We start from the raw sequence: 24,050 nt of genomic DNA on the forward strand, positions 1-24,050 counted from the left end.
TTCTCTTTCATTATCTGTTTCAGCGAAAGGTTTGAGAACTGGAAAGAAGCAAGCAAAAATGGAAGAGAAGTTTTTAATCAATTGATTGCTGATATCAAAAATCCTGAGAAAACAATCAAGCAATTCAGAGAATTCGTAGAAAAAAAAAGTTCGCACTTCAGAATTCATGCGGAGGAGAACAAGGGCCCATACTGGTCTGAGCTTTATAGAAACCATGCAGAAAAACTGACGGAAGTTTGTAAAATGATAGAAGAGGGCAAGGTACAGCGCAAACTGACAAAGGTTTTGAACAGTGAGGACAAATCTTCTTGATCATATGGAACAGACATTTTAGGATGTACATTGTACAGTAGAACCTCTATCATCTAGATAATATAGTAATTATCGGGGGACAGTGAACACAGAAAATGCACGGTATATAAAAACCGGTTTAGAGCGGTTCGCATAATCCCGTTCTCCAGCCTCTGATCACAAATTTAGCCCTTCAAGTGTCTCATATTATATACTCCATACGCACGTATTTTGTCGTATTGTGATGGGACATGCAGGTCGATAAGTGCTCAAATCACCATAATATATGGGCTATCATAAATCACAACTGTAGCACAACACGAGCCAACGTTGACTAAAAGTTTGGGAGAAAGGAGGAGGCCCGGTATATCGAGGCACCCGGTTTAAAAAGTCACGGCATATAGAGATTATAATGCATTATGGCGTGGCAAATATTCTATACTACTTCATACGTGATTTGATTATGTTTATTCTCCCACTTGAATCATAAGCGTACAATCTGTATTCTGTAGAGGAGATAGGCTGACCATGTGGTTAAATTACGCGCGCGCGTCAGCTTTATGTCACGGTAATTGCTGAAAAGTCAGTCTTTTTATGATGATATGCTCTAGCGCCTTCCTTATAGCAAAACATTATTTTACACTTTTTGTTTCTCAAAAAACTGCGCTAAAAAACTATGAGATATTACGAGGATTACTCTGTTCACGTCTTCAGGAGAGAGGTAAGACACAGCAATTCAGTTTATCAATAGTTTATGTCAACAATTTATTATCAAAGCAAATACAAATTTTGTCATATTGGTCAAACTTAACACTGTAAAAAAGTCACAACTTAGGTCCATCAAATATCAAAAAGCAAAACAATTATATTCCACTTTAGAAACACATCATTACGAGTTCAATACATGATCAAAAAAGTTGTTTTCTCTATAAAATTCTCAGTTCTAAAGTACAAAGGATCTTTTGAAAATGATTCTGGGGAAATTCTATTTTTCAAAGATTTGCGTTGTTTAATAACACGATGACTTTTAACAAAGCTTACTATATACTATACTACTAAATTGCCCCATGAAACACGATACACAATAGTAAACCATACAAATATGATCTGTACGTGTTTTTAGTTTCAAATCAGCCGGGTTTTTTCAAAAAATATAAAAATTTATGTAAATGGCAAATAGTAAAATAACGATCACACAGGTCACAATTTCATTTCACATAAAAATAACAACACCTAAACGCTATTTTCTCTCGCTCTTGAATACGATCCATTGTATTCACATAATAATTATCTCAGAGATGCGCATTGCTCAAGTTAAGTTAATCAAAATACAATTCAAGTTCACTTTTCTAATGACTATTAAATATTATACCTAGCGATATCTCGCACTGCCAGCAGCAGCAATAGCGAATATTTTGTTTTTCTTTCTCATCTCCCACCACATTTCATACTCCTCTACATGTAGGAGATATCTCCTGATAGGACCTGGGATCAGATCCGCAGAATCCACCATTCTCTCACAAAACCCAACTTTCGTAGTAACAGTCAGATACTTGGTTTCCTGGTCCAAGTTCTCGTTTTCCAGAAGCGCGCGCCGCGCGAGACACGACGTTTTGCGCTTGATGTGCGGTATTGAGTCGTCAGTGTTGGAGGGTTTGTCGCCGCGGTGTGTTAGAAAGCCGCTAGAAGGAGGCTGGGTCAGCTCTAGTAACTTGCGGAGGTTGCTAGGTCCGGTGAGGCGGCGTATAGCTAGTCGGCACAGAGATTGCAGGCTGGGAACTGTACCTGAAATGGGAGGTGGGTTAGTAAGTCATGTGGTGTGACGTCATGTCACGTGGTGTGACGTCATGTCACGTGGTGTGACGTCATGTCACGTGGTGTGACGTCATGTCACGTGGTGTGACGTCATGTCACATGGTGTGACGTCATGTCACGTGGTGTGACGTCATGTTACGTGGTGTGACGTCATGTCACATTGTGTAACGTCATGTCACGTGGTGTGACGTCATGTCACATGGTGTGACGTCATGTCACGTGTTGTAATGTATGTAATTTGTACACAAACCACAGTAAAGTGGCTAATAATTGTCCAAGACAAGAATTACTGAGAAGTGATGGTAATTGTGGGGTGGTAGCCGAGGATTGCTTGCGCAGTTTTAGTACACGTAAATACCAGATCTCTATAGTGACTTAATGCGTTGGTATGCCACGTGACGCAACAGCAAATACCACATTCCTGGCAAGGCACATGATTTGGTGTAATGTTTAACTAGCTGTGCTGCAACATCAGGTCACTCCCTGTATATTAAAGTCACTATTGTATATTAAAGTCACTATTGTGACGGTACATTACAACTAGACAGAAACAAAGTGCGAAGGGCCTGAACGGAACCCCTCAGTTTCAGTTCCTTGTTTAACACTGCCGTACAGCAAGGACATTCGCATATTATATAGTACAGCAGACAGTATTTGTATTGTAGATATAAATAATAAACAAGCCTGATATTTGATAGATCAGAAGATAAATTGGTCTGAAAAATACAGTCCGTTACAGACACTAAATACTTCTCAAATAAGTCGACAAATACTAATTGTGTACTCAGAACACTGGTTATTAGTTGTGTACTGGCTATACTACTGGTTATACTGGTTATACTGGCTATACTGGCTATACTGGTTATACTGGCTATACTGGTTATACTGGCTATACTGGTTATACTGGCTATACTACTGGTTATACTGGCTATACTACTGGCTATACTGGCTATACTGGCTATACTGGTTATACTGGCTATACTGGTTATACTGGCTATACTACTGGTTATACTGGCTATACTGGCTATACTGGTTATACTGGCTATACTACTGGTTATACTGGCTATCACAAACAGTTGTTATACTGACATAATATCTCCGATTGTTGTGTTACATACTGTACAATAGATTTACAGATCATCCCAGTACTTGGTATAATATTCAGTATCATAAACTCTGAGTATACTCACTAAACTAGTACAACAACACACTCCACAATCCTAACATTCCATAATACTGTGTCCAGACACTATCTTTTAAAATTACACGTTCCCCGTCATATTTTAGGGGCGGAGGAGACCATTACAGTCGGATTTGCGGTGCCTTCTTAAAATACTAGCCTTGATCTAATCGTATTATTAACATTAAAAGCAGTAAGATAATATTTAAGATTCCTAAGAAACGTTCAACAAACTCTTTACTCTACCCAGATGCTTATTTTCTAAACAAGACCTGTTTGTAGACATCGTTAATTTTTAACTATGTAATATATTAAATCATCAACATATGGCAAATATTCAAGGGTTTTTGAAGCAATGACTGTTTGCTTACCTTACAACTCTACTCTACCCTACTCTACTATAACTCCTGTAATTAGAATGTTAGTAGTAAGTCAAGTCAGGAGTTACACTTATTTACACTCAGTTACACTCAAATACACTCGATACCAGAGCGTTACACTCAGTACCAGAGCGCTTACATCACCACTATTTTAAACGTGGCTAGCCAGTGACGAGCTGGTAAAAGCACAAGTGTTGTTTCTTGAAAAAGAAAGACATTCCAAGAGGAGAGCCGTCTGTTGGGAGTTTTTAAACTGTAGTATTATTATATTCAGTCACAACACTGCGACACCTGTATTCTGTAGTCATCACCTTGTAGGTGCAATATTAGAAGATATGCAGACAGAAAGGTTAAAAAGTGAAACTAGAAACCCTACCAGAGTTTACAGTCATTGTTGCAATGTCTGATCTAGATACATGTGTCTTAAAATAGGCATGATGAGAAAACCAGCACCCACTTAAACTTCACTCCATAAATATTAATCTTTGCCATTAAATCAATCTATAAGAACTTGCATGACCATTATATCGCAAGCCTCTCTCTCTCTATTCAGAACAACACCTGGGGCCTGAATGAAAGATCAGTAATCAGTTCCGCATGACATCAGTTCTAATAACTATATCTCTGTAACCAGATGTTTCAGTTCTAATAACTATATCTCTGTAACCAGATGTTTCACCCAATTAACAAACATACCAGTACTAATTGTAGTTAGCATGCCATCCAACGTCCTTATATTGGTTAAATACATTGCAGAAGCAGAATCCCATGCGGGCTGGACAATTACATCACTCCTAACTAAAGTGCTTATTCAAGTACTCCTGAGGTTATAACTGTGGTTATTGCTCCAATTACATCATTTAACATGATCCCCTTGTTCCCCTTGTTCATTTTCCTATAATGTTACCGACAAAGAGAGAGAGAGAGTTACAAATTTGAAACTTAAGGGATACGTGAAATAGGAGTGAAGGAAATGTACAGACGGATATTGCACGTTCATATTATAGTGATTGTAGCAATCTTTTATCAATGATCATCTTTTATTTCTCCCACTGATTATCATCTGTAAATTGCTTATTTATTTATTCCTTATTGACTTGGATTTCCGACATCTCCTCAAGGCTAGGGTAGAGATAATAACAGCTTCTAAATAATACTTAACATGTGATAATATCATACACTAACTGATATCAAGAGTTATAACATTTCACTATTAATATTCTATAAATAGCAGATAAGATAAAATGACATCAGGAGATATATTGTCTGTTAAACTCAGCACTGCAAGGAGCAAGGGAGTGACAGATTCTGCAACGTTTCCTTCATTTCTTCACAAATTAATTACTTCTCTACTACTTCATGTGGCCTAGGTATGGTGAAGTAAATTGACAGTGGCACAATTTAGATCGATTAAAATTAGAATAAGTAGTATATTCACATAATATTCAACCTTATAAAGTACTGTTTGACACACCTTCAAATTGTACATGATAAAAAGAGTCAAAGATAGACACACCTTACTAAAGTCCTTATAGAACATGTTAGAGTTTGTTGTTTATTACATCATCAACTACTGATACTACTAATGTAACAGATTTACATTTGTTATGATAACTGTGACAACTTTAAAATCATGAAAACTATTGTAATATCACAACATCTTTTATCAATATTTGATAGATCGGCGAGAGACTAAACCAGCTTCAATTTCAACTGACATGAACTTAATTAAATACAGATCACTGGAATTCGTCTACTTGCTTATACAACTTCTCAAAAATGTGAATACAATTTACAGAAATTTGAAAGTATGCGTTTTTTGTGTGTCAGATCCTAGTAGACAGCTACAATTGCATTGTGAGTAGTATTCGCTGTCATATTGCAGCATGTCTTTGAAGAAAATGTCAACATAAAGAACTGCACTCTGCAGGCTCCTGCTAGATCCTGCTGGGTGTGATTATTGTGATCATGACAAAAAGTCTAGACACACTATCAGAGAACATTGCACAAGATCGCCCCTACACTCAACTAGTAGCTACACCAATACATTTAACAGTCTACAGCAGCTCAGAACCAGTGTTTTAGGACATGTCATAACATGCCCAGATCAACTATTCCATAAGATCAACCTGATACTCCTGACAAGAGTTGGGGAGATGTGATATGTCTAGGTAGAATAACTTCGCAGCATGATAAACGGCTACATGGCACAATGCACATGTGTATTGTTCTCACTGTGGATTTAGTGGCTAATTTGAACTAATAGATAGAGGAAAATAACGGGGATGTTTACTTACCCAGATTATATGACTGGAACTTCAAATCTGGGAGGGTATGACGTCACAGGGTATGACGTCACATTCCTCTCAAGTGTACTGTTTTACTCCAGGTTTTGACAAATTATTTCCCGTTAGTAAAAGACAGATGTCATACCCAAAATCACACTATTCTATCTACATAACACTTGGTAGGCGTGGTAGTGGCAAAGTAAACAACTTACAATTGTCTTGTCAGGATACAAAGCATTTGAAATACCGCCACATTATGTACACATGATTTATTAATTAGATTTAGAGATGGTATATAAGGCGCCATTAACCATTTACAAACGTAGAATAATTATATTATCCAAATTTGTGAACTTTCCTAAACTGAGGCTAAACGTAAGTAACTATAGTTAAACTTATGGTAAACATGGTGATGATTGCCGACTGCGGCTTCTAGTAGACGTGATGTGGCTGCTCTATTTTATTTATTAGGCAGTATTTTTGGCTGGACTTCTCGAAATAATTTTGAGCATGTTTATGGCGTGGGAATTGTCTGCGGAAACCTCACACGGGACGTAAATAGAAAGTTCAAGGTTTAAGTCACCTCATATGAACGTCATTCTATGTCTAACATTATTTTCTCAGTCACAACATTAAGAGTAGAAAACATTATAATTATTCACAAGTAATGTGCCAACAACACTCGGTGCTTTACAGTACAATCCCACACACTTATCATCCGTTATTATATTGTAACATTTGGTATGCCGTCTGTAACTTCTTAACAACAACATTTCCGCTCCAACATAATTACAAACACCCATCAACCCGCCAATCAAAAGCCAGGAAACACTTCGTTAACCAATCAAATGTATTGGTCAAAACCACGTGACACTAAAAAGTTTATTGTGTCTGTAATGAAAAGCGGCTGCTGACCAATGGGAAGGACATGAAGTGTATGCCACAGTCACGTGGTCTCGTTTTCTATGCGTATTTTATGTGCAGTTTCCGGTGATGGTTTTTGCTCGCCAACACAGCCACACGACCTTAGACCAAATAGCCCGGCAAAAGTGATCTCTCCCAAATTTCAGGTGACGCCCAAAATTGATTTCCTGCTTACTCAAAGTACCAGATTCCTTCTACACACGGAGCTATCAGGGTTGCCTCCCAGTTCCTGATTTGTCTAGAGAGATTTCCCGCTCAAACAGGAAGAGAGTAGTTTGGCTGGGTATGGTAAGGTATAACAAGTGCGAACATGTCCTCCTTCTCTCGTGTTCTGGAACAATATCTTCAAGGACACACTACTCACGGTACGTTTTGGATGAAGGCTGGAAATGAGACCCACAAAAGGTTTTGAGCTTAGTTCAAGTCAGAAACACAGTGTTCCAGAATAGTTCCAAAGAATCACCAGGCCATAACCCTGGTATTCAGTGATTATGAATATTAATGTTATAGTTGCCAGCATTGTGCAACTGCAAGTTGACCGCACGGCGCACTGTATTTTAGTTAACTATAATCTTATAATGTGTCAGGAGCTAATATTTTAGCTAGAAAACTAGTCCAATACTGAGTAACTTTAAATTAATATACACTGTTCAGGATGTAAAATATAGCCCCTTAGTAACATGAACACACTCAGTAGCACACATCTACATCACTTATTATAGTTCAGGAGGAACCACAGAAAATGGAGATTGAGAAGCTAAAAGTTCAGCATATCTGGAATGTACTCACTTTCAGAGGCTGCTGAGTGCTGATTTGACTGTATTCAAGTTAGATCCTACAATCCTGGGATTTGGTGATTCTAAGAATTGCGAGTTCAGACAACACCTCCATCTGTAACTAGTCAGCACTCCTGGGCACAATCCCGAGAAGCTAACCAACAAGTCAGCCTTGTTGACAATCTTGTTAACAACAGGAGGGAGACGGCTCACTACAATAACACATCACACCAGCTCAGTGTGACCTATAGTGTGACCTATAGTGTGACCTATAGTGTGACCTACAGTGTGACCTATAGTGTGACCTATAGTGTGACCTATAGTGTGACCTACAGTGTGACCTATAGTGTGACCTATAGTGTGACCTATAGTGTGACCTATAGTGTGACCTATAGTGTGACCTATAGTGTGACCTATAGTGTGACCTATAGTGTGACCTATAGTGTGACCTATAGTGTGACCTATAGTGTGACCTATAGTGTGACCTATAGTGTGACCTATAGTGTGACCTATAGTGTGACCTATAGTGTGACCTATCAGCAGTGCAGCTCAGAGGTCAACATGATAGAGCTCCTGTTAAACACATTTCAAGAGACCTCTCTCTCTCTTGACTAACTGACTGGCTGGTTATGACATTGTGTTCAGTGTTTTATTATATGCTTTTGAATGGCAAAAACCTTTCATAACGTTGAAGTATGGAATTAAAGATAGGTAGGTGACGTGAGTAGCTTCTAAAATTGGAGAATCGCCCAAAATGTGAGAACATTTACGTCGACACCCACCAGTCACCACCGGCCCAGTCAAGTGTTTTCAGTCAAAACTCTGTAATGACAGGCTATAGATAAGTTGTAGGTTTAGGAATTAGGAGCTAGGACACTGCAGTGCTGGTGTTGTCAAATAACAGGGGATATCTAGTGTGAGGTGTTAAACCAACATGTTGTAGAGATTGTAGACAACAGTAGATACTGTCAACAGTCTGCACTTCAAAGTGCCGGGCACGACTCTGTAGAATCGTAGACTGTATAATGGTATCTAGCAGTTAGCTTTATCTCACTGTGTACTGACTACTGGGGTATATATATCAAACATAATACTGGTAATATATTCTGTTTGTCTCACGATAGGACTACAAACATTGTACTGTTATTATTATTATTTACTATTGTCAATGGTTCATGAAATTTACATTAGATTTGTGAAATGAGCTATTTTGGTATCTATCGTGTGAGCAAATTTGAATCGAGAAAATTCCAAAAATCCAAGAATTTGTTCCAGTCATCACTTACATGACAGCTCAATTCATTACCAGGTTGAAACATGCAGGTAAAATTGGTAAAATTGTTGCGCCGCTTGGTAATTCCACTTCTGCGGGCTCTGAGTATGCAGTTTTAGATTTTTATAAAACTATCAGCTAAGTGTCATCTTTAAATAGCACCTAACTCACACAACATAACCACACGGCTACTATATTCACCATAATTTGTGGTGTTGTCAACAATTATGTGCAAATAATGCGGTTCACAAGATAACACTTTGACACTGTCTCTACATTCGCCAGACAACATTCCACACTGTGTGTTGTTCTGGTTTAACCACAGTATTTTTAACCACAGTATTTTTAACTGGCACAGTATTTTTAACCACAATTATATTAACCACTTTTTATATTATATCTCAACATGTTATAAGGCTACTTTCCATTGTAGTTTTTAATGTAATAAAGAGTGAGGTCAGTGAGGCTGAAATACAAACCAATCAAGTGGCTCAGTGCTTGATAAAGCTACTTCAGCAATGGAATGATAAACGTATCTTGAGACACATATCGTGTGTTACCTGATACATTTATTAAATAATGAAATGGATACAGTTATTGTATCTCTGTTACCTGATACATTTATTAAATAATGAAATAGATACAGTTATTGTGTTATACTGTTAGATACAGTTATTGTATCTGACAAAAGTTGAGGCTGATATAATAAGATAATTACCAAGATATCCGGATATCTGATACTCCAGATAACATCTGTAATTTATCTAAAAATATCTCTTCACAGACAGTGAGACCTTACATTTTAATAATCCCTAAGAAGGGGTACCCCCCCTCCCTAAGCTAAGTTCAGGCTTGAGATCGATAATTAACATTGTTACAAATTTATTATATTTTAAATCCAGCGAAGTGTTAATATAAGAGACTTTCTGCAATAATAACGCCGGGATTCTTTTGAAACTGTGCCAGTATATTCCCTGTAGCACACGTGTGTAACAAATTAGAAAGTCGCTAAAGTACAAGTTTACTACAAGTCTCAGTTTTACTTTATGTTACAGTAGGGGGTGAAACCTGTAATCGCTGTAACTCAGGTGATCTCAGTAATATCCTAACACGTGACACCATGTGACACCACGTGACAGGAAGACTCATGTCACATGTGACACCACGTGACATGTCACATGTGGTACTTTGTCTGCTCCGCTGCGCTGTAACAATTTCAATACATATATACGATTTTATCCTTGTAAAAAGTAGAAGAAACTATTCAATTAGTAACAATTATTGGCTGAGCTTTCTATTTTGATATACGTCAGTTCTATCAATCTCCCATCTTTGATCGGGTTAGATAGTTAGTGCAGTTTACCGAGTACCCAGTAGTAAGCAGATCCGGTAATTTAACCCAAAATATACATCACTCTCTTCTCTCGTTACTTCTTATGACTAAATCCAACAGTTCACGCTAAATTAGATTAGCGAAAAGAATTTCGTTTTAAATTTAGCTACATTTTACACAAGCGGCTGCACGATGTAATGATATCTAAATAAACACTGAAGATAATAAGTAACTGAACAGGCCATGTGGTAGTTACATTTCCAGTACACTGCTCAGTACCTACTTTTTCCCTTTATTCCAAACATATCGAGTCAATGACGTAGGCTGCAACTTGCACTCTGTTGTTATTTTTGGCAGGAAAGTTACTCAAGCTGGCCTTTGGTACCTAGACTTCCTTATTTGGCCGTTTGAGTGACAGGATCCTCATTCGAATGATAGAGTTCAAATTATCGTGTATCTACTTGACTGCTTAGCAAGGATGTGTTTCTACGAAAATCAATACTTTCCTTGAACTAGAATTTAGAGTAATTAACATCAATAAATTCAGTTAAGAGGTTACACCGTTATTTCAGTGACATTCGAGCATGGTATTGGATGCCTACCAAAACCTCAATCCCAATTACTACGAGAATTCATGGCATTAATATGACATAACATTCTCAAAATACCAAAGTTTGTGGGAATACCATTAATATATGCATTCCCCTGATCGTTTTGGTGGGGTTTGTATCATTTAATCATTTAATTATATAAGCATGAAGACCTTATAGTCTTCCGTAAGGGCTGCAATCACCTTCGAATTGTAGGTTGCATGTCTAGGTTTTTTTCTTTTATGTCAAGGCGGAAAAGGTGCAGGAGACCACCTACTCCACGATGGCATCTGATACAATTCAATAAGAGGTTACACAGTTATTTCAGTGACATTCGAGCATGGTATTGGATGCTTACCGAAACCTCAATACCAATTACTAAGAGAATTCATGGCTTTAATATGACGTAACATTCTCAAAATACCAAAGTTTGTGGGAATACCATTAATATGCATACCCCTGATCGTTTTAGTGGGGTTTGTATCACCTGATGATAATGTAGTCGCGTCAACCTGATGAAGTAGCTCAAAGTACCGGGTATTAGTACGACTAGACCACAGTAAATCAAGATATCAGGAGGGAGTACTGCGGAGTAAATTACCCTAAATTACCCTGGCTCAATTACCCTGTCTTTACTTCTGTCTCCACTGTTCAATATTCAATACTGCATGGGTATTAATATTACGATATTATATGGGCTTATGCCCAATACAGTAACCAGGCAGTTACATTGGATTAAATCACATTTTCCAAACGGAGAAGTTGTAATGAGCAAAGGAACTGACTGATCGACCAAGGATAGCTTGGAGATCTAGGTCGTTTCCACAGAATCATGAGATATTATCTACAGTATGACCGGGGCGGGAAAAGCCGGTAAACGGGATGCAAAGTCTATTATATGTGACCATGTAAATCCCTCTGGTGCAGTGCCAAGTGAGATTTCAAGCTCATTTCAAATCCAGCTTCCACGCTTGCCAGACTGCTCAATACCTAAATAGACTGATAACTACTAGAAATACTAGGCAGGGGCTACCACACCAAAATTACATCATCTTTTAAAAGCAAAATCTCATTAACATTCGTCATTCACGACTTCACTGATACTAGAGTACTGGTGAGTGATATGAATCAAGTTATACTCAACAGTCAAATTTACCAAAGGGGTCTGTCAAGAACAACTTAAGATAACTTGCCTCTCGCTTAAAACTAACAGCTAAATTAATGGGAGACTTTCTTAAAGTAGTTTATGAGAAACCAAGAAATTTACAAAGTATTAATAAAGTAACTATGAGTAGTAACTATAGTAACTATGAAGTAGTAACTATAGTAACTAAGTAGTAACTATGAAGTAGTAACTAACCGATAGCATTAGCGACTATAAGTTGGGAGGCAGTGAGGAGTGAGGGAGTGTCCTCAGTGTTAGCTTGTCTCAGGGAACTACGAGACATACAGGAAGTGTGACGAACACAACACGATCTCCTGCAGCTGAAATTGAGAGTAAGTTACTGAGGAGTAACGTGATTAAGGAGCAGTGAGGAGTAACGTGATTAGGGAGCAGTGAGGAGTAACGTGATTAGGGAGCAGTGAGGAGTAACGTGATTAAGGAGCAGTGGGGAGTAACGTGATTAAGGAGCAGTGAGGAGTAACGTGATTAAGGAGCAGTGATGAGTAACGTGATTAAGGAGCAGTGAGGAGTAACGTGATTAAGGAGCAGTGAGGAGTAACGTGATTAAGGAGCAGTGAGGAGTAACGTGATTAGGGAGCAGTGAGGAGTAACGTGATTAGGGAGCAGTGAGGAGTAACGTGATTAAGGAGCAGTGGGGAGTAACGTGATTAAGGAGCAGTGAGGAGTAACGTGATTAAGGAGCAGTGAGGAGTAACGTGATTAGGGAGCAGTGAGGAGTAACGTGATTAGGGAGCAGTGAGGAGTAACGTGATTAAGGAGCAGTAAGGAGTAACGTGATTAAGGAGCAGTGAGGAGTAACGTGATTAAGGAGCAGTGAGGAGTAACGTGATTAAGGAAAAGTGAGGAGTAACGTGATTAAGGAACAGTGAGGAGTAACGTGATTAAGGAACAGTGAGGAGTAACGTGATTAAGGAACAGTGAGGAGTAACGTGATTAAGGAGCAGTGAGGAGTAAGGTGATTAAGGAGCAGTGAGGAGTAACGTGATTAAGGAGCAGTGAGGAGTAACGTGATTAAGGAGCAGTGAGGAGTTATGTGATTAAGGAGTAGGAGGCTAGGAGCTGGCCGGATTGCTGATAAATTTTCGTTTTAAAGGTTCCGGGGTCCTCCTTTAAAAGGAATGGTAAAGGAAGATTAAATATTTTTTGATTTTGTTTATTGGCGACCTCTCTCAGATCATGGTGACAGAAAATATTATCATCAAACTGCTAAATTCCTAGAGAATCACAAGATCAACTCGTTTTAAATCTAAAGCGTTCTTCATAAAGAACTTAAATTCGGGCCAAACCTAATTTGGTAAATTCTGGTTTAAAGTCCATAGTTGTTAGCATGTACTAACAAAGAATTGTGGCTTTATAATGTTCTACAATGTTCGAAATTCCTCTTTACTGCATTCTTTGCTAAAAGTTTGGTCAAAACCCACGATTTTCACAATAAGAAATAGGATTGAGGTAAACATGGAATACGTGTCAAGTAGGCATGAATACTGAAAATCTTTTTGTAAGTTCCGTAAGTTTCGTACTAAATGACGCAAAATTCTGAAAGCAGCTAAATTTCATTTTTTAAACACTAATGTGTCAGGTCATCACAAAATTCAACCCACAACCTTCTGACTCATAACACAAGAATTCGAAATATGATATTATATATTTAGAACAAATTTCCAATAAAAATTATGCTGGTGAAACTCTTTTATTAAATTCAAACTTTTATTTGAACAATTCCAGACAATTTAACATCTTGCCCAGGGTTCAGAGGTAGAGATAATAAGAAGTCGAATTATTAATGAACAATTAAATTACTGTGAGTCCACTAAAATCATTCGCATTATCACGGTTCTCTCCTAACATAGCAGTGTGCAAATACTTAACGTATCTTATCTTTTATCTACATTATGTAAAATTTGGGTTGTTGCCAGTTTTATGGGTTTTGTAACGTTAATACCTTAATACTCTCTGTAAACCAGTGCAAAGACTTATTATTACTAAATAACGCTCCACCTTCAGGAGGATACGCTGGGATGGAATGCGGTGTAATATTATTGAAATGGAACTACTACTAACTGATAACACTTGAATAAGTTCAGGGTTTGAAGTGATAATTTGAAGAGGTCCAGTGAGAAGAAACATGGAACAAGATAAGCGGGCTCCAGTACGTTGTTTATCGGTTCACTGGCTCGTTGGACGGCTAATCATATGCTCTAATTGCTAGCATGTCTTGTACAATCGGCGTGAATTTGTTATTCAATAGGATGAAGATCTCCTAGGTGATAGGATAGTTGAGGGACTCTTAACGCATGTTTCATGGAATTATACTACAGTAGGGAGTTAGTACCTGTTTATTAGCGACTTGAAATATGAAAGAAAAACTAAACACAAAGCTACAAAAGCAAATCAGAATTCCTGACATCATTAAAGTGTGTCACTGATCCGCAAATCAGCCAATTTAAGATTAATAACTCACATATCATAGCTAGGGGACTGAGTGACAGGTTTAGCGCCGTAATGTAGCAACAACCGCACACTAGCCACATTGTTGTGTTGGACTGCTAGCTGGAGTGCAGTGTAGCCGGAGTTACCTGACTCGTAGTCCGGCTCTGCTCCTGAGAGGGAATCGTGTGTCACGTCATGTCACGTGGTGTGACGTCATGTCATGTGGTGTGACTTCATCTCACGTGGTGTGACGTCATGTCACGTGGTGTGACGTCATGTCACGTGGTGTGACGTCATGTCATGTGGTGTGACGTCATGTCACGTGGTGTGACGTCATGTCACGTGGTGTGTAATTTCATATTCCATGGTGTGATATCCGGTAAGGTTTGCCAAAAGTTTTAAAGTTTCAAGTACGTGCTAAATGCTAATTGAATCTAGATGAGGAACCAATACGCTACTGGAAGGTTTAAAATGTGAATGTAACACACCAGCATTAAGAAGGATAGCCACACAGCCCTCTCCTCCCCTCCTTCTGCTGGCGAAGTGTAGTGGGGTCATTCCATCATAGTCTGCTGCATCTACTACTCCGCTATTCCTCAGCAACATCTGGTGGGAGGGGCATGTGAGGGGTATGTGAGGGGTATGTGAGGGGTATGTGAGGGTTATGTGAGGGGCATGTGAGGGGTATGTGAGGGGTATGTGAGGGGTATGTGAGGGGCATGTGAGGGGTATGTGAGGGGTATGTGAGGGGTATGTGAGGGGCATGTGAGGGGTATGTGAGGGGTATGTGAGGGGTATGTGAGGGGTATGTGAGGGGTATGTGAGGGGTATGTGAGGGGTATGTGAGGGGTATGTGAGGGGTATGTGAGGGGTATGTGAGGGGTATGTGAGGGGTATGTGAGGGGCATGTGAGGGGTATGTGAGGGGTATGTGAGGGGTATGTGAGGGGTATGTGAGGGGCATGTCAGGGGTATGTGAATTGTGAGGGGTATGGGAGGGGTATGTGAGGGGTATGTGAGGGGTATGTCAGGGGTATGTGAGGGGCATGTGAGGGGTATGTGAGGGGCATGTGAGGGGCATGTGAGGGGTATGTGAGGGGTGTGTGAGGGGTATGTGAGGGGTATGTGAGGGGTATGTGAGGGGTATGTGAGGGGTGTGTGAGGGGTATGTGAGGGGTATGTGAGGGGCATGTGAGGGGTATGTGAGGGGCATGTGAGGGGTATGTGAGGGGTATGTGAGGGGTATGTGAGGGGTGTGTGAGGGGTATGTGAGGGGTATGTGAGGGGTATGTGAGGGGTATGTGAGGGGTATGTGAGGGGTATGTGAGGGGCATGTGAGGGGTATGTGAGGGGTATGTGAGGGGTATGTGAGGGGTATGGGAGGGGTATGGGAGGGGTTTGTGAGGGGTATGTGAGGGGTATGTGATGGGTATGTGAGGGGTATGTGAGGGGTATGTGAGGGGTATGTGAGGGGTATGTGAGGGGTATGGGAGGGGTATGTGAATTGTGAGGGGTATGTGAGGGGTATGTGAGGGGTATGTGAGGGGTATGTGAGCTAACTGTCACAAGTCGGCATTATACCTTACATTATCCAACTTTTCTCTGTGTGTCAGTATAAAAAAGCGGACCACCAAATTAATTGTAAATGATTCAACTTAGTGGCACTTGGGCACACCAAATAGTCAAAATTCCATGGTTTCTGACATTCCTGACTTACTCACGTGGTTAAAAAAACATTTCTAACGAGCAATTTCTTCCATTCTCTTTCTATTGCACTATTTTATTTGTACGCTAGAAGGCTGTTATGCAGGTCGGTTTGATTGGATAGAAATTACAACGTATCCTTGTCAATACAGCAAACTTATTACTGACTTGTTAGTGTTTAATTAAATAATTAATTGATAAATTAATGACGTAAATGTTCTGAGAGTTATATCCTTTGCATAACATTAATGTAATGGCTCCATGGTAACGTATCAACTATCCAGTCACCTAACACAATTTCTAGGCTGATGTTTGAGAAGACACAGCTATTTGGGGATTAGGAGGGAATTTGTAAATGAATTTAAGAAATTTGCAGAAATTGTTTGCAACCGCTGACCTGGTTCAATAAGCCGCAATTGACGTCAACGCTGGTAAATAAAGTAAAATAGTTGACGTACATTTTCAGCAAATCGCATTAAAAATCTATCTTTAACTTCATGATGATGAAGACACTGTTCTATAAATATCCTATCAGGTAGTGTCACGTGTTGTTGTATCAACTCTATTTACAAACACGGCTGTAAAACGGTTGTATATATTGGGTACATCGCCATGAATATTGTGCAAAATAATACACGCTAATTTTATCTTGCCCAACAAACTAGTGACCTTATTTACTGAGCTGGTTAAGCATGTATTATCCCTGTTCATTACAAATTCATCCTGGTCATGGTAAACGCACATCTTAAATAAATAAGTTTGGTGAACAATCTCAAATATAATACAAGTTAAACTATCGTATCACTTATATGTTTTTAACCCAACTCCAATCAGTTTCAAATATAATACGCTTATCAATATTAATATTGATTAATGAATGACATTGTTTAAATGTTATTACTCAATGTTACGCTCGTTATCTTTAAATGTACTCGGTTTCTACAGTGGGTTCTAATAGTTACAGTGGGTTCTAATAGTTACTTTTATATTAAGCTGAGTAACATGCCTAGTTTTATAATCTATGAAACGAACGTTAAGTTGGAACGAGAAATAACAATTTTACTCAGTTATCGCCATTATTACCGGTATCTTTATGTTTATAAGTTATCATTTAAAGTTAACCGCATTCTGATAACAAGTTATACATTGAAGTCTCCAGAGTTTTATGGGTCCTAAATCTGATGGCACCCTGTACAGTGTACACCACTACTACCGGCCTGATGGCACCCTGTACAGTGTACAGTGTACACCACTACTACCGGCCTGATGGCACCCTGTACAGTGTACACCACTACTACCGGCCTGATGGCACCCTGTACAGTGTACACCACTACTACCGGCCTGATGGGCGATGGCACCCTGTACAGTGTACACCACTACTACCGGCCTGATGGCACCCTGTACAGTGTACACCACTACTACCGGCCTGATGGGCGATGGCACCCTGTACAGTGTACACCACTACTACCGGCCTGATGGCACCCTGTACAGTGTACACCACTACTACCGGCCGGTTCTAGACCGCAACCTGCCGGTTACCAACCCTTATCAACCAGTACAACTGTATAAGGCGGATGGTAATGGTAAATTAGACCAGAGGCCAGGGTTCCTGGTTGCGGTTTTAGGTCCGGTAGTTGATCTGAAGTCAAGATGCTAATTCTGCAGTTACAATGATTACTGGTACAGTAATGATTCGGGTTATAAACCTCATAAAGCTCAATGATTATAATATTTACCTACTTATGTTAGTACTCCTTAAAAGTGGAACTGTTATATTATGAAATAATTCCAACGTAAAGTATGAATACTAGCGGATCCCACCAAACAGGGTTCCTAATATGATCGGTTTATAATCCTGATGATTGTGACGTCACAGTCAGGTTATATAACCTGTATGTTACGACTCTGTGCATTCCTAAATGTAGCTGTGTAAAATGGGATCTGTCAGAAATCAGAATACCTATTACCAGAATACCTGTTACCTTGTAAGATAAGACAACAGGTCCTGGGAAACACATTGTTAACTGTGGTAACATGTTCCTGTCAGATCATATTATACAGAGTTATTATTAGTGCCGTTGTCAGGAGACTGTCAAGTATAATAACAGGTAACAATGTAAATTTATATGGTATTTGGTATTTGACACCAAAAAGGGGCGCGTATTATTATAAGTCCTATCAGGTTTGGGAGTAGCAGCTTTTTTAAATGAACCCATACAATTCATGATAGAGTAACCGTTAAGAATAATAGGTTATGAGTGTTATGATAGAGTAACCGTTAGGAATAATAGGTTATGAGTGTTATGATAGAGTAACCGTTAAGAATAATAGGTTATGAGTGTTATGATAGAGTAACCGTTAAGAATAATAGGTTATGAGTGTTATGATAGAGTAACCGTTAGGAATAGGTTATGAGTGTTATGATAGAGTAACCGTTAAGAATAATAGGTTATGAGTGTTATGATAGAGTAACCGTTAAGAATAATAGGTTATGAGTGTTATGATAGAGTAACCGTTAAGAATAATAGGTTATGAGTGTTATGATAGAGTAACCGTTAGGAATAGGTTATGAGTGTTATGATAGAGTAACCGTTAAGAATAATAGGTTATGAGTGTTATGATAGAGTAACCGTTAAGAATAATAGGTTATGAGTGTTATGATAGAGTAACCGTTAAGAATAATAGGTTATGAGTGTTATGATAGAGTAACCGTTAGGAATAGGTTATGAGTGTTATGATAGAGTAACCGTTAAGAATAATAGGTTATGAGTGTTATGATAGAGTAACCGTTAAGAATAATAGGTTATGAGTGTTATGATAGAGTAACCGTTAGGAATAGGTTATGAGTGTTATGATAGAGTAACCGTTAAGAATAATAGGTTATGAGTGTTATGATAGAGTAACCGTTAAGAATAATAGGTTATGAGTGTTATGATAGATTTTGCAAGTAGACATTCCAACCATTCCAATAATGGATTAGCTAGTGATGAATATATGGTATTTGGTATTTGACACCAAAAAGGGGCGCGTATTATTATAAGTCCTATCAGGTTTGGGTGTAGCAGCTTTTTTAAATGAACCCATACAATTCATGATAGAGTAACCGTTAAGAATAGGTTATGAGTAAGTAGTAGTAAGTAAGTAGTGAGTGTTATGATGGATTTTGCAAGTAGACATTCCAACCGTTCCAATAATGGATTAGCTAGTGATGAATATCACTACTACTACTAATAGCCCTGAATTTGACAAGGATCTTTTAATTTAACAAGCTTTCGTCGTGACATTTGGGGAGAAATTACATTAAAATCAAATAGGATGTCTATCTGTTTGATTAATTGTACTCCTCGCAGCTCCATTAAATTTGATTACAACAAAGCGACATAAAAACCTCTATTTGCCTCTTTTTTCTCAGGGGACAATAAAAGACAAATCGTAGAATCTATTGAACACGATCTGGTTAAGTACATTGCTACACTGACCTAGTAACCTAGGCGTGTCTATAATAACAGCAAGGTAATAAGTATACACACTGTACGAAACCATTAAAGAACATTAAAATTAAATTCCTTGCCGTACGTGGGTACTGAGAATGGGTATGTGCCAGCGATACAACGAGGCCCCAATCTCCCAAATACTTGTCAAGGTATTGGGGATCTTGAAGTAAGAGGCCCCATCTCCCAAATACTTGTCAAGGTATTGGGGATCTTGAAGTAAGAGATTTGAGCAGAGTGAATGAATACTTGTCAAGGTATTGGGGATCTTGAAGTAAGAGGCCCCAATCTCCCAAATACTTGTCAAGGTATCGGGGATATTGAAGTAAGAGATTGTAGCAGAGTGAATGATCTCCCAAATACTTGTCAATGTATTGGGGATCTTGAAGTAAGAGATTTGAGCAGAGTGAATGATCTCCCAAATACTTGTCAAGGTATTGGGGATCTTGAAGTAAGAGATTTGAGCAGAGTGAATGATCTCCCAAATACTTGTCAAGGTATTGGGGATCTTGAAGTAAGAGATTTGAGCATAGTGAAAGATCTCTTCTTTTGAGAGAAGCACGGGGTTTTGTTAAAACAAAACCATTTCGTTCGGATACATTTAAATGAAGAGCCCTGTAATTTATGAATAATTAACTTTCCTTCCGTAAAATTGGCTATTAAGTTCCACGCCATTGTAGCTCAAAGAACGTACAATTATCTCATGTTTTAAACTTGTAAACATCACAATATGATATATTGCAGGAAATGAACATTTACACACAAATGTCTCTGTCGTTACCACATTACATGGGAACATTTGGGGAAGTTTAAATTCTTAACATTCCCATGCTTAACATTCAATAAAGGGTGGACACACTATCTTTGGATTTTTTATAAATTCGGAGTATTCCATCTGTTGAGATAGAAAATGAAAATGAAAGTGAAAGTGAAAGTGAAAGTGAAATTTTACCTGAACGCATTCCTCGTTAGAGTGAGCAGCCGCCAAGTGAAGAGCCGTTCTACCGTTGTAATCTATCTTGTTCACATTACAACCTGAAAATCACAACGATTCAATTTAACTCGATTTAATTTGTTAATTTTAATTCCGTTTCAAAAACTTTTGGTGAATTAGGTCAATATAATAGCTGTTGAACAACAATGGAGAATATTCCTAATCAGTACAGCTTAACATTCCATTGAAGTACCTGCAGGGGTTTTGTAACACGCCCACCCAACCAGTTCAGTGTATATTAAGGACAACTACAACAGATAGCAGTAGTGTTTAAGGGGGCAGGAGCACATTACAAACATGCAATCAGTAAACGGTATTTATATTTCATATTTGGTTGAGTGATGTAGCGAGCATGTTAAATTGCCACGTTATGGTTAGTAAAATGTAGAGTGTATTCATGTGACAAGCTTTAAGTGACATCATTCCCTTTAAACGTTTAACTAATCCCAGTTAAGGGCTGTGATCAAGTGCCTTTGGTAAACACTTGATAACAAGCATTAATCATCTGCCCACTGGATTCAGTTTTACGATTTAGACTGAAAAACAGTCGGTCTATGAATCTTTGTGAAGTATAAAATATCAAATCCTCGACTTTCCACAGCAAATTATTTTCAATCCAACGTGTTTTGTAATTGATGGGGTAGGGTCATGTTATTTAGTGTCTACTTAAGTATTGATGTCGATTGTCGAAATTAACAATTGCTTGTTGTTGATACAACACTAATGTGATGTTTTGTGTTTACTGCTGCTTACTTTCAGTAGACAAACGATTCATATATTTTTATAGATCGTGTGAAAAATAAAACTTGAGGAGTTACATACGCAGTTGTGTTTTAAAATGTAATAGTAAGCCTTAAAGAATTAAGCATAACGTAGGAAAGGGCTCTTAGTGAATATTATTCTTACTGGAAATAATATGAGATCATCAACTGTTACGAATAAAATACGACAACTTTGTGAATCTTTATCCCATCCAGAATGCAGACAACAACAAGCTAAGTTACCTAATTATGTGAACATTTTAAAAGGCTATAATTTGTTTAATAAGTCCCATGTTAGATATAGGCCACCGATCAATCTGCTTCCAAAATAAACTGTTTAAGTTAACACTTTGGACCAACAGCTATAAACCACACCCTCTTTAAGAACAAGACAGAGCACCAGATCTACCAGACTTCAGATCTAGAATCTATAAGTCTGATATTCAAGTTACGCTGAAGTGCTAACACTGCCTCCTGGAAACTAGTGTCTGTTATCTGACAGTTTGGCACGTACTGCACGTGCTAAGCGCGCCCATTAACCCTGTTAGATCTCCCCACACTTCCCTCACTGCCCCACTCATCTCCCCCTATTGTTCGCTATCTTCCTACTCCAACATTCCCTCACCCTGATTGGGTGAACTGTGACACGTGATATGTTATCGTGTAATCTGATTGGTTAACAGCAGCATGGTGCAAGTGCAGACAATTTGTCAGGCTCGTGCGGAGACTTCCTGGACGGATTTGAGAGTGAGTGGGGTGCAAGACAATAAGGGAGAAGAAGGGACTAGAAGGGACAGCACGGCAGACAGAGTGTTAACTGCACTCCAATTACCAACATCTCATAAAGTACAGGGAGACTTGTATAATATAATTTAAACGTTAGAAAGTATTCTGGTCACATAACATAGTAGATACTTTTCTCAACAGAATCATTTAAATTCTAACTGCACAGAGCTGAGTGAGGTATTACCATTTTCATTGAACAACATTCCCCAATATAACACTGGAACAAAGTAAATTGTATCTAATAGACCACACCTCAACTTACTGACCGTTCTTAATACAGATGTTTAGCGCCTTGGATCTTTGAAGGGTGTCATTGCTGTAACTGCACAGCTTGTGTATTGATGTCTCTCCTAATCTGTTCGTTACATCAGCTTTAGCTCCACATTGGATCAAAAACCGGTACTGAAACAGAGCCTTGTAATGTAAAATAGCACGGCATAAACGGTTCTGGAGGACTTAAATTTACTTTTTAGGAAGAAACTAATTACTTTACATGTTCTCGCGAGTTGGGACCAATACTTTTAGTTTCACAATAAACTGGCAAGTTTGTTCTAACCTGGAGGTAAGAGAACTGCTCAGTTCTAGCAGTGTAATGTAACACACTGTTCCCTTCAGAGTCCACAGCGTTTACGTTAGCTCCAGCTGCTAGGAGCAGTCTTGTACATTCTGAGGTGGACAGTTATTTTAGCATTAACATGTTCTCAATATTAGACAGCAATTGTATCGTAGATGTTAACAAACTTGAGACCATGCTACTTGTATATAATTGTATCTAGTAAAAGATGATTTTGGAGTTGAATAGGCGAAATATTAACTAGCACTATTATGAAACTGTTGACTATTGACTGACCTATGTTATCAGAGCACTCTAAAAGAGGAGTGCGCCCACTCCATGTTCCCTTAGCATTGGGATCAGCTCCAGCTTCTAGCAGTAGCTTTAGGAAGTTAGCATTACCACGTGATGCAACCCAGTGGAGTGGTGTTTTAGAGTCTAGATCACCTGAGCATTAATGTGATATTATCAAGTACACTTTTATTATTTGTCCAAGCATGGAAGTAAGTGCTAATGAAAAAATATTTCATGCTAAGACATTTCAAGATAAAGTTAGTTTAGCTGATTAAAAAATCTTTACCTGCAACAGATGTGTCTTCAAGATCAATGTGTGAATTAAGGGGGGCTCCTGCTTTAATAGCTGACAGAAGGCATGCCTCATCTTCATTCATTACAGCGTACATAACACCGTAATGGGTTTTCTGAAATAGTTTGACCCTCTAAAACTTGAATTGAATTTAAAGATGCATTTACAGAGTTTACTTCAATCAGCCTAAAAGTATAAAAAATGCTTGTATAAAGTATAAAAAATGCTTTTACTTCAATCAGCCTAAAAGTATAAAAAATCCGTAAACAGGTAATGATAATAACAATCGTTATAAGTTAATTTACAGCAACATACGTTTAACACATGTTTTCTCTTTCGCTTCGAAAATCTCTTCAGCAGAGTTGGAACTATATTTTTCATTACCATTTTGGTTCATGTGTTCCTGAATAATATTTAATATTCATAGTTATCATTAAAATTTAAACTCAAATAATAAGTAATATCCATTGATTGAACTTTTCCCAATTTAGTAGACATTGAATGGAATCGAAATATTTAGCAAGATCGTAGACACATTTTAACTTAAAAAAGTAAAGATATTGTTATTTTACCCCAATTTGCTTCTTCTGATATAATAAAGATGTAAACATGTTGCTTAAAATAGCTTTTTGGATGTGCTAACTTTCAGTACAAACTACAACTGTTTCTCGTAATAGTACTGACCAACCCTAACAAACCCCTCTGATCAA

The 24,050-nt window shown here is 38.3% G+C and overlaps 1 protein-coding gene across 1 annotated transcript; it reads right to left on the minus strand.

The window, feature by feature from the left end:
• Positions 1-1,577: 1,577 nt before the first annotated feature.
• LOC134816431 (serine/threonine-protein phosphatase 6 regulatory ankyrin repeat subunit A-like) lies at positions 1,578-23,760 on the minus strand. The gene is made up of 10 exons (XM_063825268.1): positions 23,656-23,760; positions 23,335-23,455; positions 23,052-23,201; positions 22,758-22,867; positions 22,468-22,603; positions 20,613-20,695; positions 14,955-15,072; positions 14,498-14,636; positions 12,211-12,335; positions 1,578-2,076 (listed from the first exon to the last, which is right to left on the minus strand). Exons 1-10 carry the CDS (start codon positions 23,725-23,727, stop codon positions 1,664-1,666), a joined length of 1,467 nt encoding a protein of 488 aa, XP_063681338.1. The 5' UTR covers positions 23,728-23,760; the 3' UTR covers positions 1,578-1,663.
• Between the last annotated feature and the right edge of the window lie 290 nt (positions 23,761-24,050).

The sequence above is a fragment of the Bolinopsis microptera genome, chromosome 6 (genome assembly GCF_026151205.1).
Source record: "Bolinopsis microptera isolate Bmic1 chromosome 6, MBARI_Bmic_1.0, whole genome shotgun sequence".
Classification (NCBI taxonomy): Eukaryota; Metazoa; Ctenophora; class Tentaculata; order Lobata; family Bolinopsidae; genus Bolinopsis; species Bolinopsis microptera.

Bases quoted from the DNA above. Each gene is read 5' to 3' on its own strand.
- LOC134816431 (XM_063825268.1), bottom strand. From the start codon at position 23,727: ATGGTAATGAAAAATATAGTTCCAACTCTGCTGAAGAGATTTTCGAAG. The intron at 23,456-23,655 runs GTATGTTGCTGT...AAACTATTTCAG, and splicing joins AGAGAAAACATGTGTTAAAC to AAAACCCATTACGGTGTTAT. The intron at 2,077-12,210 runs GTTAGTTACTAC...CTCCCATTTCAG, and splicing joins TATAGTCGCTAATGCTATCG to GTACAGTTCCCAGCCTGCAA.